At 33.1% G+C, this 14582-nt stretch overlaps 1 protein-coding gene across 6 annotated transcripts in view; it reads left to right on the forward strand.

Annotated features, from left to right (window-relative positions):
- Zmym4 (zinc finger MYM-type containing 4) overlaps window positions 1-14582 on the forward strand; it is a 150081-nt gene that overhangs the window by 60490 nt on the left and 75009 nt on the right. For all 6 annotated transcript variants that reach the window (XM_027937373.2, XM_071617667.1, XM_071617666.1 and 3 more), the window contains exon 2: window positions 2718-2763. In XM_027937373.2, the coding sequence (XP_027793174.2) occupies window positions 2718-2763 (46 nt within the window). The remainder of the gene's footprint in view (window positions 1-2717; window positions 2764-14582) is intronic.

A 14582-nucleotide genomic window follows, 5' to 3' on the forward strand; every position in this document is an offset into this window, starting at 1 on the left:
AAAAAGAGGCAATGTTTTAGTCTTTGCTTTTGTTTTGAGAGATAAGGAGGGAAGGAGAGGCAGGAAAACAAAGAGTCTGATTTTGAGCCTGTAGAGGAGGAACTTTAATTCTGAAATCTTTGACATTTTGAAAGAGAGTTTTCTGAAGTTTTAACACCTGATTCTTTCCTCCCTCCCCCTTTTTTTTTCATACTGAGAATTGAACCCATAGGGTGCTTTTCCACTGAGCTACATTCCCAGTCCTTTTTATTTTTTATTTTTGAGACAGGGTCTTACTAAGTTTCTGAAGTGCTCACTAGGTTGCTGAAGCTGGCCTCAAACTTATGATCTCCTGCCTTAGCCTGCTGAGTCACTGGGCTTGCAGGTGTGTTCCATCATATCTGGCAACACCTGATATTCTTTCTGTCTAGGTTTATTTCCTGAGCATTGATCAGTTGCTATTTCTTATATCCAGAGTAATTTTAATTATTTTCCCCATTTTCATTTTAATATTTTCCATGTGAAATTGTAGAGGGTCTAAATTACATTTTTTTTCTTTTTTAGAACAATATGGAAGTTATTCATTGTTTGTGTTCTGGCTTAGATAAGAGATACAGTCTGATCTTAGGAGTTAGGTTTAATAGCTCATCAGAGGAAAAGATTATGCCCCACACAAAATCCCTTAAATCACTCATAAATTATAGACATACTTCCTCTTGGTATTATTATCAGTGCCATTTCTTTTCCTTATAGCATTGTGCAAGATTGTCATTTCACTGGTTGAACATAAGGTAAATTGCCTCTGGGCAATATTTTATAAAAAGCATGTTAACATTTTTAAAAAATATGGTGTGTGCTCCCCTCCCCCCATGCTAGTTTATGCATTTAAAAAAAAAACTCCTCTTACTTTTGGAATTCTGAAGTTTGATCAGGATGTATCTTTTCCTCCTTCTCCCATTACATCTTTGGTATCAGATGGGCTCATTGAATCTTAGATATTCATATTTTTAGTTCACAGAAGTTTTGTTTTGTGTCTTCTACTTCTTCATTATTCCCTTCTTTTGGGGTGCCATATATACGTGTGTGTGCATGCGTGTATATATTTAAGAGGTGTTGATGGACATAATACCTTTATTTTATTTATTTTTATGTGTTGTTAAAAGATTGAATCCAATGTTTCACACATGCTAGGCAAGTGCTCTACCACTGAGCTACAACATCAGCCCCTTGGGGACCTTGGAGATTGCTGTAAGACCTATAGTTTAATCTTCATATCACTCAAATTATTGTTTCTAGTTTTTTGTATTTTTTTATTTTATTTTATTTATTTATTTATTTATTTATTTATTTATTTTAGTTCTCGGCGGACATAACATCTTTGTTGGTATGTGGTGCTGAGGATCGAACCCGGGCCGCACGCATGCCAGGCGAGCGCGCTACCGCTTGAGCCACATCCCCAGCCCCAGTATTTTTTTAATTGATCAATAATTTTTCCATTATTTTACCCCAAAAGTTTTTATTTTGGCAGTCATTTTCTTGTTTCCAAATATTTTTTTTCTCATGACCTCATGCAATTAATGTTATTATTTTTTGTGTGTAACCTCTTTCTCAGATTTAACTTAACATATTTCTTAGACGTTTCTTTATTGTAAATTACCTGTTTTCTTCTTGAGTGGTTTTCTGTTTGTTTACTTTGAACCTTCTCTTCCACGGGAATTAATTTATTTTAGAAACATGGAATATTGTTTATTTATTTTGTGCTCATATTATTAATATCAGGTACTGTTTATCTATACCTACTATATTTTCTTTGCAGTTATGTAGGTAGTTCAGTAATTCTGTTTCTGTCTTGAATGGAGTGGCCAACTCTGGGCAAGGTTTATCAAGAAGTGATGTTCTTGTGTTCAGGAGTCTGGAATGCTAAGATTTCTTTAAGTAAGGAGTCCTTTAAAGACTCAGGGTGGAGCATACTACTTTCTTTAATTCCTTGGTAGAATTACCTATGTTATAATTTCTTTTCCCTCTGTGTCTGTTTTTAAGGTCTAGAATTTCCTCAGACTTGACTCTACTTCCCTGTAATATGATTCACTTTCATTTTAAGAACAACAAATTTCTGCCTTTAGCCTAAGAACAGAAATTGTCATTGCCAATTGTTCTGTTAAGGTTTTTTTAATATATATTTTTTAGTTATAGGTGGACACAACTACCTTTAGTTGTTATTTTTATGTAGTACTGAGTATCGAACCCAGTGCCTCATGTTGGCGAGGCAAGCGCTCTACCACTGAACGACAACCCCAGCCCCTGTTTAGTTTTGATAAGTTTTTACGTAGTTCTCCTTAAGAGTTAGTAAGTTCTTAAGTGTTAACTATGCTTATTATTATTATTATAGATATATATGATCATCCTCTTGTGTGATTTATTTTAAGAGTGATTAATAAGATAGGGAATGTAATGTATTTCTTGGGTTTGGTTTGAAGAACTGTTTTTGTTCATCCTAAATTTTATTTTACTCCATTTGGAAATGTTTTTGTTTATGTTGCTCATTTGCATAATTTGGCTTGAAAATTAGAGCTCCTTGGGGAATAGGGAAGGATACAAAGAAGTATGAATGAAATGTGAGGGCTGGGGATAATAGCTGAGCTGGCCCTGGGTTCAATCCCCAGCACCAAAAAAAAAAAAAAAAAAAAAAAGATTATGAGAATAACGTTACTTTTCTCTTTCCTTTTTTGCTTTTTCAGTTTGAACAGAAAAGTGGTGCAGTTTTTGATGAAATTGTAGAGAACTGTAAGTACCATTTGAAAAAAAAAATCTTTAGACAGATGAAAGTCTAGACAAAGCATTTAGCATTAGAGTGGTTAGTGCTAATTTATGTGATGAACCAGTTATATTTAATCTAGATCTCATCACATCCTTTCAGTACTTTTAGCAGATTAATTTGAATAATAAGAGTCTTGCATTTTATTTTCCAAGAAATATTTTACTCTCAAGTTATTTATGTGTTGAAGTATAATAACACTATGTGCTAGTGTGAATTATATAGAAAAGTATATTTATTATTTTAAAGGTTTCTACTTTTTTTACAGCATCTTTCAATGTTCTCTTTAGAATCTTTGTGCTATAGTATTTTAAAGAATTCTTTGTATGATTATAAAAGTAATACATTCAACTTATAGTATAGAAATCAATAAAGTAGAAAGTAAAAACCTTTGTCATTACCATTCGCTAAAGATAACTGGCTTTAAGAGTTTAATATATATCTTTCCAGACTTTTTTCTATGAATATATATGTATATATACACACACACACACGTGCGGGCATACACACACATATAGTATATGGGAATTTTTTTATATGTGCAGGAATCGTATGAATGCCATTCTTGCCTTTTTCTTTCAACTGCATAGAAATCTTTGTGTGTCAATGGATATAATCCTTTTGCATTCTTTTAAATGGCCACTTAATATTTTATTCTTTGGCTATATTGTAATTCAACCAGCTTCCTCTTTTATACATATGTAAATTATTTTCAGTTTTTCATTATTATAAACAATACTGGGTAAGTTTTCCTCTACATGTCTTTGTATATTTGTTAAGGTGTTTCTGTAGGATAAATTCTAAGAATAGAATTGATAAATCATTAAAGGATGTGTTTGTGTTTGTTTATGGAGTGTAACTTTTGTCAATTAGAATTCTTCAGCGGAATGTACCTTTCCTTTCCTTTTTTTTTTTTTAAGTTTTCATCTACCAGAAGAATCTATGAGTACCTTGTTTCTTTTTGGAATTTGCTAATATTTTGAATGTTTACATTTTTTTAAGTTAGTCTTAATTTTTTGTTATTTGATATCGATAGTTAACTAATTCTTATCTTCAGTGGATTTAATTATTGTTGCTGGCAACAAAGTAGATTAGCTAGTTTATCTAGAAGAAACACTTTGATGTAAATTTGGTATTCTATAGAATTTAGAGTGGAGGTAAAAAAACAAATTTCCTCCAGTGTACTCAGCAAAAGATATCAGCCTATCCTGTCAGAAAACAGTTATATGCCAATGACTTTTAGTCTTTCTGTTTAATTCGTTTTTAATTTCAAGTTCCTAGAAGAAACATTATTGATTGGACCACCCTGATTCTGATGGTCATCTTTGAACCAATTATATATCAGGAAAACAGTCAATGTTAAAGCAGAGCTTTTAGGACACATTCCTCTGCCACTATTTCTTCTTTTCATTAATTTTTTGTTTTGTTTTGTTTTGTTGGATTGGCATTCGAACCTAGAATCTTATGCTTGCTAGGCAAGTACTCTACCATGAGCCACATCCCCAGCCTTCTCCAAATAATTTTTTGAAAATATTTTTTGTTGTAAATGAACACGATACATTTAATTAATTAATTAATTAATTTTATGTGGGTCTGAGGATTGAACGCTAGGCAAGTGCTTTACCGCTGAGCTGCAGCCCCAGTACTTACCAAAAAATTCTTGCATACATGCTCTAGACATGTCTATGCTTAAGTTTGTATATTGGTAATGGAAATGAACCAAAATTTCCGATGAAGGTTTTAATCTGATGCTCTATTTTTTAGTTTTTGCAATAAGAACAATCTTAAAAAGTGGCAACAGGAATTTCTCTTAAGAGCTGTAATCAGGGACTGGGGCTATAGCTCAGTGGCAGAGTACTTGCCTAGCTGTGTGAGGCACTTCATTCAATCCTGAGCACCACATAAAAACAAACAAATAAAGGCATTCTGTCCATTTTCCATTACAAAAAAGTTTTTTTTTTTTTAAAGCTATAATCAAGTGGCTATAACTAGAGTTGTATACCTAACATTTAAGTTTATTTAATTTTTGGTACCAGGGATTGAACTGAGGTGTGCTTATCCACTGATCCACATTCCCAGCCTTTAAAAAACAACAACAACAACAGCCAACAAACAAAAAAAGAGACAAGGTCTTTCTAGGGTGTTTAGAGACTCCTTAAGTTGCTGAGGCTAGCTTTGAATTAGCAGTCCTCTTGCCTCATCCTTCCAAGCTGCTGGGATTACAGGTGTGTGCTACTGCACCTGGCTAATAGGGCTTTTTCTTTCTTTTTTGTTTTTGTTTTTGTTTGAGAGAGAGAGAGAGAGAGAGAGAATTTTAATATTTTTTTTTTAGTTTTTTCTGCGGACACAACATCTTTGTTTGTATGTGGTGCTGAGGATCGAACCCGGGCCACACGCATGCCAGGCGAGCACGCTACCGCTTGAGCCACATCCCCAGCCCTAATAGGGCTTTTTTACCCCAGTCTCTCATTGTTAACCTAGAGAAGGGCTAAGGATGTAGCTTAGTGATAAGAGTTCTTGGCCCTGGGTTTGATTCCTAGCACTGCAACAGAACAAAACAAAACTGAAGATGTACAAGCAGTCAGTTTTATACCAAATATCAGATATAAATAGTACAGTGTTTCCCTTTTTCTCTCCGTTTCTGGTAGTTTGCCATTAAAAGGATATTGGAAGGGGCTGGGATTGTGGCTCAGCGGTAAAGTGCTTGCCTAGTATGAGCGGGACATGGGTTCGATTCTCAGCACCACATAAAAATAAAGGCATTGTGTTGTATCCATCTATCTAAAATAAATAAATAAAAAAAATATATATATATGTTTTTTTTTAAAAAGGATATTGGAAGCAGAGAAGGGACTCGTTTTAAGGGAACACTTAAGCCTCTCTCCATGAAGATTTAGAAACCTTATCCAGGATTGGTAAGGGCATACTATCTAATAATATTCAGGATACCAAAGATGGTTTCAAGGTCTTACACTTTGTCTTGGGATAGATGTCTAGAAAGAAAAGAGATTTATCATATTCTAAATTGACTTTCCAGAGATACAGTTTGTTTAATGAATGGGATTTAAAAGAAAAAAGGCTAAAACATTTTTAAAAAAATACTTATTTTTTAGTTTTAGTTGGACACAATACCTTTATTTTATTTATTTATTTTTATGTGGTGCTGAGGATCAAACTCAGGGCCTCGCACATGCTAGGCAAGCATTCTACCACTGAGCCACAACCCCAGTCCAAGGCTCAACATTTTATGGGTATGAAGAGAAGGTGTGGTTGCCCATCTTGTTCATTTTTCAGGAGAATGTGTGCTGTGGGTTTTTTGTAAGATTGGTAATAGAGAAAGTGACTGATAACTGTGAATCATTCATGTTCCCCCATCTGTTAATAGTTTATGCGAAGTGTGAAAGAAGTTCAGATAGTATAAAGAGATTATTTAACGTATTCACGTAGCTGTTTTCTTAAAGACTTTTCATTAAATGACTCTGCGATAACCAACTGGTCATCCAGCAATAGTTAATTTTGTTTGTTTTTCAGTACTGGAGATTGTTTTTCAATCACTGAGCTACATCCTTTTTATTTTTTGAGATAGTCTCACTGAGTTGCTGAGGCAACTTTTTGCCCTCCTGCCTCAGCCTCCCTAGTTGCTGGGATTACAGGTGTGCCCAGCTTAGCAATGTTTAATTTTCTAAAGATAGAGCAAGTTTATTGAATATAATAAACTTGACAACTTCAAAGGAAAAGTAAAAGCATTATTGATTTGTTGTGGAAGATGTTGTTTGGATGAAAAAAATCTATTTTGATTACTTGCAGTGTGTACTAGTTTGTGGAAAAACCTTACATGTATTATTCTTTAAAATGATATTTATTATTTTCGGATATTAAGCTTAACTATATAATAGAAACATGATAGAAATTTATTTCTTATAATCAAGAAGCCTCGATTATAATATGGGTTTGTAGTTTTCAGGAATCCAGGGGCCTTCAGCTTTCTGTATCACAACCTTAGTGCATGGCTTCCATTTTCGAGATATCTTGGTGTTCTAAGATGCATGATGTTCCCTGGGGAGGAAGGCAAAAAAAAAAAAAAAAAAAAAACACTTCTTTTTTTTTTTTAATTTTTTATTTTTTAATATTTATTTTTTAGTTTTCGGCGGACACAACATCTTTGTTTGTATGTGGTGCTGAGGATCGAACCCGGGCCGCACGCATGCCAGGCGAGCGCGCTACCGCTTGAGCCACATCCCCAGCCCAAAAGCACACTTCTTAACGCAATTAGGACTTTTTTTTAAATGGAAATTCTACCTCTGTGATTGGGTGTACATTTCATTGCCCAATCTAGCTTCAAAGAAAGCTGGAAATTATAGTCCTGTAGCTGAGTCTGTGCCAAAAATAAAATTGAGGATCTCTTAGTAAGGAAGAGAAGGAGAATTGTTATTAGTGGGCATTATCTGTCTTAGTAACCATTTGGATGAAGATAATATGGCTGTCTTCATTTACTAAGGAAAAAAACTAAGGTTTAGAGATACCATTTAGCTTTTAATTGGAGTCAGGATTTGAATGCAAGTTTACATAACTCTAAAGCCCCTCCTTTTAAATTTTTCATTATCTATTTCTGAATTGCCCTGTAATTCATTGGAGTCACAGTTTTTTGAGAATAACAATTATTTGATAGAAATAAAGGTATTTGTAAAGTAGCTTTTGAAGCATATTAAGGATATTAACTATGATTGAGGATTTTGTTGTTGCTTATGGGGGTCTGAATTATATCTGCCTTATCAGTATGGTTCAATTTAAGAAAATTGATACAATTTAAAAAAAGTAAAATGTAAGAAAACAATAAAAAGAACCGATAATTGAAGTTTTTCCCTTTTAACCAGAACTGTATACATATTTTTGTTTACATAGTTTATTGTTGAGTATTTGAATTCTTCCAACATTATGAAAGACTATTATCCTTATAAAAATGTTGAAAAGAAACCTAAAGTTTCTTTAGGGATGTAACTTGAGAATTGATAGAGCCTTAACTGAAAAACACCTCACAGTTCTCTACAATTTTTAATTCATTAAATAAAAACAAAGGTTCTTCTTGAATTGAGCATATTGACCAGTAACCAGTGTAAAGATGGACTAAACTAATTTTTATTTTATTTCTGTATTTTTGTGAACAAATTACAGCTATGTTTCAGTATTGTTATCAATAATATTGAGTAGTGTCAGGGAAACTGAAGACATAAGTTGTATGTGGAATTTAGTTCAGGTTGGTCAGTAAGATTAGAGGGTGATAAAAGCATATTGTAAAGGTTTTGAATGTAAGACGATTCTGACCTGTTTCTCCAATGGAAGATGAAGAAATAGAATGTGACCATTTAGAACACATGTACACAGAAACATATGGATGAAGTAGTCTAATGTCTATTGATTATTTATTAACTTAATAGTGTGTATATTTAAAACTTATTTATGTTGAATTATTTAGAAAATACACTTGGTCCTCCGTATTCATGGGTTCTGTATCTTTGGATTCAGTAAAGCTCAGATAAAAAATATTTGGGAAAAAATTGCATGTGTACTGAACTTGTAGTGTTTTTCCTTGTCATTTCCCCTAAACAATAGGCATAACAACTATTTACATCATCTTAGATATGATAAGTAATCTGGACAACTTAAAGTATACAAGAGGATTTGCCTAGTTTACTTGCAAATACTATGCCATTTTGTCATATAAGGAACTTGAACACCTGAACACCTTGAGAGTTTTGTTGTTTGTTTGTTTTTTGGTACCAGGGATTGAACTCAGGGGCACTTGACCACTGAGCCACATCCCCAGCCATTTTATATTTTATTTAGAGACAGGGTCTCACTGAGTTGCTTAGCACCTCACCATTGAGACTGGCTTTGAACCCAGCCACTGGGATTACAGGTGTGTGCCACCATACCCGGTACCTGTAGATTTTTTTTAATCTATGAGGGGTCCTGGAACAAATCCTTCATGGATACTGAGAGATGACTTTACTGGTTTTCTTCCAGTTATTTTGTGAAAGTTAATTATTTAACTATGTAATGTGTGTTTTAGAAATTTGACATTTTAATCTTAAGTGTTGGTCTTAAAGTCAGTTGACATAGTTTTCCAGGATTTTCTAAATTGTGTAAGATAGAACATATCTTGAATTTTCATTCTAATTACTACATGCAGTTTAAACCACCTGAAATTTGATGTAAAATATTAACCATTTTATTATGCTCAAAGACTAGGTGGCTCAGGTATTTAGAAAGGGATCACTCCCCATCCCAAAACAATGCTTGGGTCTTGACAGATGATTTGGAGGCTGGGGGTGACTACAGTAGCCTGGAATAACCTGGAAGTATAGTCTGGAAGTTTATTGACTTATGTCTGGTGCATGGGCTAGGAGGACTCAAAGTATGGAACAATGACTTGAGCACCGGAAAATAGTCTGAGCTTGCTTTCCTCATACATAGTCTGACTTTTTTTAATGGTGGCTTGGGGGTCCCACACAAATTAGTAATTCAGTGAGTAAGGCAGAAGTTGGATCATCTTTTTTAGTGGAACTTCTGAAGTCTCAAAATATCACTTCTACCACATTCCATTGGCTACAGGCAAGTCATAGGCTTGCCCAGGTTCAGAAGAAGTTGCAGAGTCTTCATCTTTATAGGAGGTGGTCTAGGTCACATTTTGGAAAGCACATGGGGTGTGACGTAACGTGGCCATTTTTTATGAAATTACAATGTGCTGTCACAGCATGGAATTCTGCAATTGAATATTGCATTCTAAACCATAAAGTAGGTTTTAAAAAATTTATGCTAGGGGGCTGGGGATATAGCTCAGTTGGTACAGTGCTTGCCTCGCATGCACAAAGCCCTGGATTTAATCCCAAGCATTGCCTACCGCCCCCCCCCCAAAAAAAAAAAAATCATACTGTATATCTGTAAATGAATTTCCACAGCATTAGTCACTTCCTGTAATACATACTCACAAATTGCATGAATCTGTTCATGTATGATTTTTTTTTTTTTTTTGGCATTTCTGCTGGTTTGTTCTTTCCATGTCATCAACCCTATCCCTTTTCACAATTCACTTCAACAACTTTGTAGGTAGCCTTCCATGTTCTTATCAATGCTCATAAAATTATTAGCCATAAACATACATAGATAAACATACATAAGAGTTTTGAGTAATATTTTGTTTAGTAAAAGTGGGATCATATTAATAAATGGGATTGATTCAAGCTAAAACGCTTCTTTTCAGCAAAAGCACAATCAGTGAGGTGAATAGAGAGCCTATATCTTGGGATCAAATTTTTATGCCTTGCACATCAGATAGAGCATTAATCTCTAGGATATATAAAGAACTCAAAAATCTAAATACCAAAAAAACCCAAATAACCGAATCAATAAATGGGCCAAGGCACTTCTCAGAAGGTGATATACAATCAATCAACAAATACATGAAAAAATGTTCAGCATCTCTAGCATTCAGAGAAATGCAAATCAAAACTTCTCTAAGATTTCATCTCACTCCTGTCAGAATGGCAGCTATTGAGAATACAGACAACAATAAGTGTTGGCGAGGATGTGGGGAAAAGACACCCTCATAAACTGCTGGTGGGACTGCAAAATAGTGCAGCTTATATGGAGAGCATTATGGAAATTCCTTGGAAATACTGGGAATGGAACCACCTTTTGACCCAGCTATCCTATTCCTCGGTTTATAACCAAAGGACTTAAAAACAGCATACTACAGGGACACAGCTAATCAATGTTTATTGCAGCACAATTCACAATAGCTAAACTTTAGAACTAACCTAGATGCCCTTCAGTAGATGAATTGATGAAGAAACTGTGGTATATATACACAATGGAATATTACTCAGCATTAAAAGAGAATAAAATTATGGCATTTGCAGGCAAATGGATAGAGTTGGAGAATATAATGCTAAGTGAAGTTAGTTAATCCCAAAAAACCAAATGCCAAATGTTTTCTCTGTTATAAGGAGGCTGATTTATAGTATAGTTGGGAAGGGGAGCAAAGGAGTATTAGTCGAACTCTAGATAGAGCAAAGGGCTTGGGGTGGGGGAGGGAGGAAACATGGAGCAGAAAAGATGGTGGAATGAGATGGACATCATTATCCTTAGTACATGTATAAAGACACAGTGGTGTAAATATACTTTGTATACAACCAGAGATATGAAAAAATGTGCTCAATATGTGTAATATGCATTCTTCTGTCATATATAACAAATTAGAATTAAAAACAATTTTAAAAAGTGGAATCATATACATACTCAGTTTTACTTTTCTCTTCCAAAAGTACTTCATGATACCTTTCCATCACAATTGGAATAGCTGTAAGTCTTAAATTATATAATATTTTAATTTAAGTCCACAATAAGTCTTTTTCTGCTTTTGTTTTTAAGGCATTTACATTGTTTTAGTGTTTTTTTTTCTCTTTTGCCATGAAAAAAATGATGCATTTAGAATCCTTTAATATATGTCCTTATTTATTTGCGATTTTTGTATTTGTGCATAGATTCTGAAGAGTGGAGATTATGGGATAAAGGAAATGCCTAATTTTAATAGGTATTGGTGGACTGCTTTTAATCTTTAAACCTAACATTTTAGCCAGCAGTATATAAGAATACTTTGTCCCACTCATTAGTATATATTATACCTCTTTGTAGTATTTGGCAGTCCAGTAGATGTACGACATCTGAGTTAACATTAATTTGCATGTTCTTCAGTCTTATTGAATCAATATGTTTAACATTTGAACTTGTCTCTATTGTCTAGCCATAAATATTTGTTGAATATCTTTTGCTTGTTTTTCTACTTTTTTTTCATGCCAGGTTGCAATCTCGTTTCATATTATAATAATTGTTAAGGTGAGTCATAGCATATTAAAGTAAATATTTTAAAGAATTTGGGTATACGCTTAAAAAGATAGACAATCACTGTATACCTTCAGTGTTTTTAACTTTTGAAATGCATAACTTAAGACTCTTGAAAATGGAGGCTGGTGTCCTGATTTCTCTTGTTTAACTGTCTTTTTTGTTATCTTTTGTTAAGTAAGTATTTTAATATTTAAAAATTTCAGCAATTTGAAAAATAACATCTGGATTTGTAGTCTTGGTTGAGGAAGTTTTTCTTATCTCTTGATTATATGGTGTCCTAGAATTTCTTAGAATTTTTAGAAATCTATTTTTATAAATTATTAAATAAGCACAAAAATATAATGAGAGATTTAAACGAAATCATCGGCTTCGCTACCTAACTTTAAAAAAGTATATTTTTGGGCTGGGGTTATGGCTCAGCGGTAGAGCACTCGCCTCTCGTGTATGAGACCCTGGGTTCGATCCTCAGCACCACATAAAAATAAATAAACAAAATAAAGATAAAAAAATGAGGCTTTAAAAAAAAAAGTATATTTTCATACTTTTGACGCCAGTTCTCCAGTCCCATATAAATAGCCAGATCTTCAGAAAGTAATCACTATTCTAAACTTTATTTCCTTACTTTTCAAAATTGTTTCACCATATTATATAATATCTTCATTTTACTTGCTTTTGAGCTTTGGATTGTTTTGAATCATAGTGTATATGTTACCCTTGCTTTTTTTCCATTTTATATTCCTGAGATTTGGCTGTATTGATGTTTGTAGTTTATTCATTTGTCACTGACATATGATAATTCATTATGTAAAAATGTCACATTTATTTATCTGTTTATTTAAAATTATGTTAAAAACATAACAAAATTTATCACCCCAAACCATCATGAGCATGAAATTCAGTAGTGGTTAACTGTATTCACATTGTTCAAGATGAACACTTGCATCTTATTATTGTTCACTGAAACTCTGTGTTCAGTGAACAATAAATCCCTATTACTCCCTCTTCCCAGCTCCTGACAACTACAATTTTCTTTTTGTTATTAAGAGTTTCACTTCTTTAGCTACTTCCTATAAGTAGAATCATACAATATTTGTCTTTTCTTGTTGAAATATTAACTTAGGATAATGTTCTTAAGTTTTATCTTTGTTGAAATATTTGTCAGAATTTCTTATTTTTTAAGGCTGAATAATATTATGTGATATGCACATATCACGTTTTATTTATTCATCTATTCTTTGATGGGCATTTGAGATGTTTCTACTTCTTTGCTGTAGTGAATAACATTGCAGCAAAAAATGGGTATGCAGATATCTCTTTGGGATGTTGACTTCATGGTTTTTTTTTTGGGGGCTGTTTGTTTTTGTTTTTCAAACTCAGAAGTGGGATTACTGGATCACATATAATTCATTTTTAATTTTTTAAGAAACTACCTCACATTTTTCTACACTGGTTAGAAGAATTCACATTCCTACCAGTGTTGCAGAAGGGTTTTAATTTTTGTACGGTCATCAATACTTGTTATTTTGTTTTTGATAGTGTCTATCTTAATGAGTATGAAATGGTGTCTCATTGTAGTTTTGATTTGCATTTCTTTAGTGATTGGTAATGTTGAGCATCTTTTCATATGCTTGTTGATCATCTTTGAAGAAATGTCTCTTAAAGTTATTGGCTATTTTAAAATCAGATTGGTTTTGTTTTTGATGAGTTGTAAGAGTTCTGTATAAATATTTCCCTTTATCAGATATATGATTTGCAGATATCTTTTCTTATTCTGTTGGCTATTTTCTCACTTTATTGATTGTTTCCTTTGATATAAAGTTTTCAAGTTAAATGTAGCCCATTGGTAGAGCACTTGCCTTGCATGTGTGAGGCATTGAGTTTAATGCTCATTACCACATAAAAAATAAATACAATAAAGGTTATTGTGTCAATCTTCAACTAAAAAAAATATTTTTAAAAAATGTTGCGCATTTGTCTTATTTTTGCTTTAGTTGCTTGTGCTTTTGGTGCTATATCCAAGAAATTGTTGCCAAATCCAGTATCTGGAAGCTTTTCCTCTGTTTTCTTTTAGGAATTTTATATTTTAAGCCTTATACTTAAAAAATATATTACAATTTTAAATTATATTATTTTGTCTGTAGATTTCTTGAAGCTTCCAGTTTTTCTATTATAATCGTTTCTTCTGTGAACATTTATATGTATTTTTCCTGATAACAAAAAAGTACCTTGTATGAAATTCAGTGTAAGATGTATTTCTTATGGTGGGTCTCTCTCTAAAAAAAATTTCGAATCTGTAAATCTAGGGCAGGGACTGGCAAACTTTTTCTATGAAGGATCAGATAATAAACATTTAGACTTCATAGGTCATATAGTCTCTGTTAGAGCAATTAGCTATGCCTCTGTAGTACAAACATAGTCATAAACAGTGCATGAATGAATTAAATTAATTCATTTTCATCAAAGCTTTATGGACACTAAAATATGAATTTAGTGTAACTTTTGTATCAGGAAATGTACTTCTTTTGATTTTTTTTTTAAGGCATTTGAAAGATGTGAAAATAAATGTTTCCTAATAAGGAATCCCCAAAGAACAGGTGGTTCTTGAATTTTGTGTACACATAATTTACCTCCCAGAGTTGTAGAGCTTATTTGAGAAGGTGATTGCATAAATATAAGGTGTGTAAATTCCCACATTTCTAGTAATGCAAAACTTTATTCCTAAGTAGTTTCATCCACTTGCACTTTTATTCCTGGTTAGTTGTGGTCAGATCTGGCCAACACTCAATTTATCAGACCTTCAAACTTTGTCAGTATGGAAAATACAACATGGAATTAGTTTTGTGTTAAATTTGCATTTCCCTGATTAATAATTATTATTAGTAAT

Source organism: Marmota flaviventris, chromosome 10, assembly GCF_047511675.1.
Source record: "Marmota flaviventris isolate mMarFla1 chromosome 10, mMarFla1.hap1, whole genome shotgun sequence".
Classification (NCBI taxonomy): domain Eukaryota; kingdom Metazoa; phylum Chordata; class Mammalia; order Rodentia; family Sciuridae; genus Marmota; species Marmota flaviventris.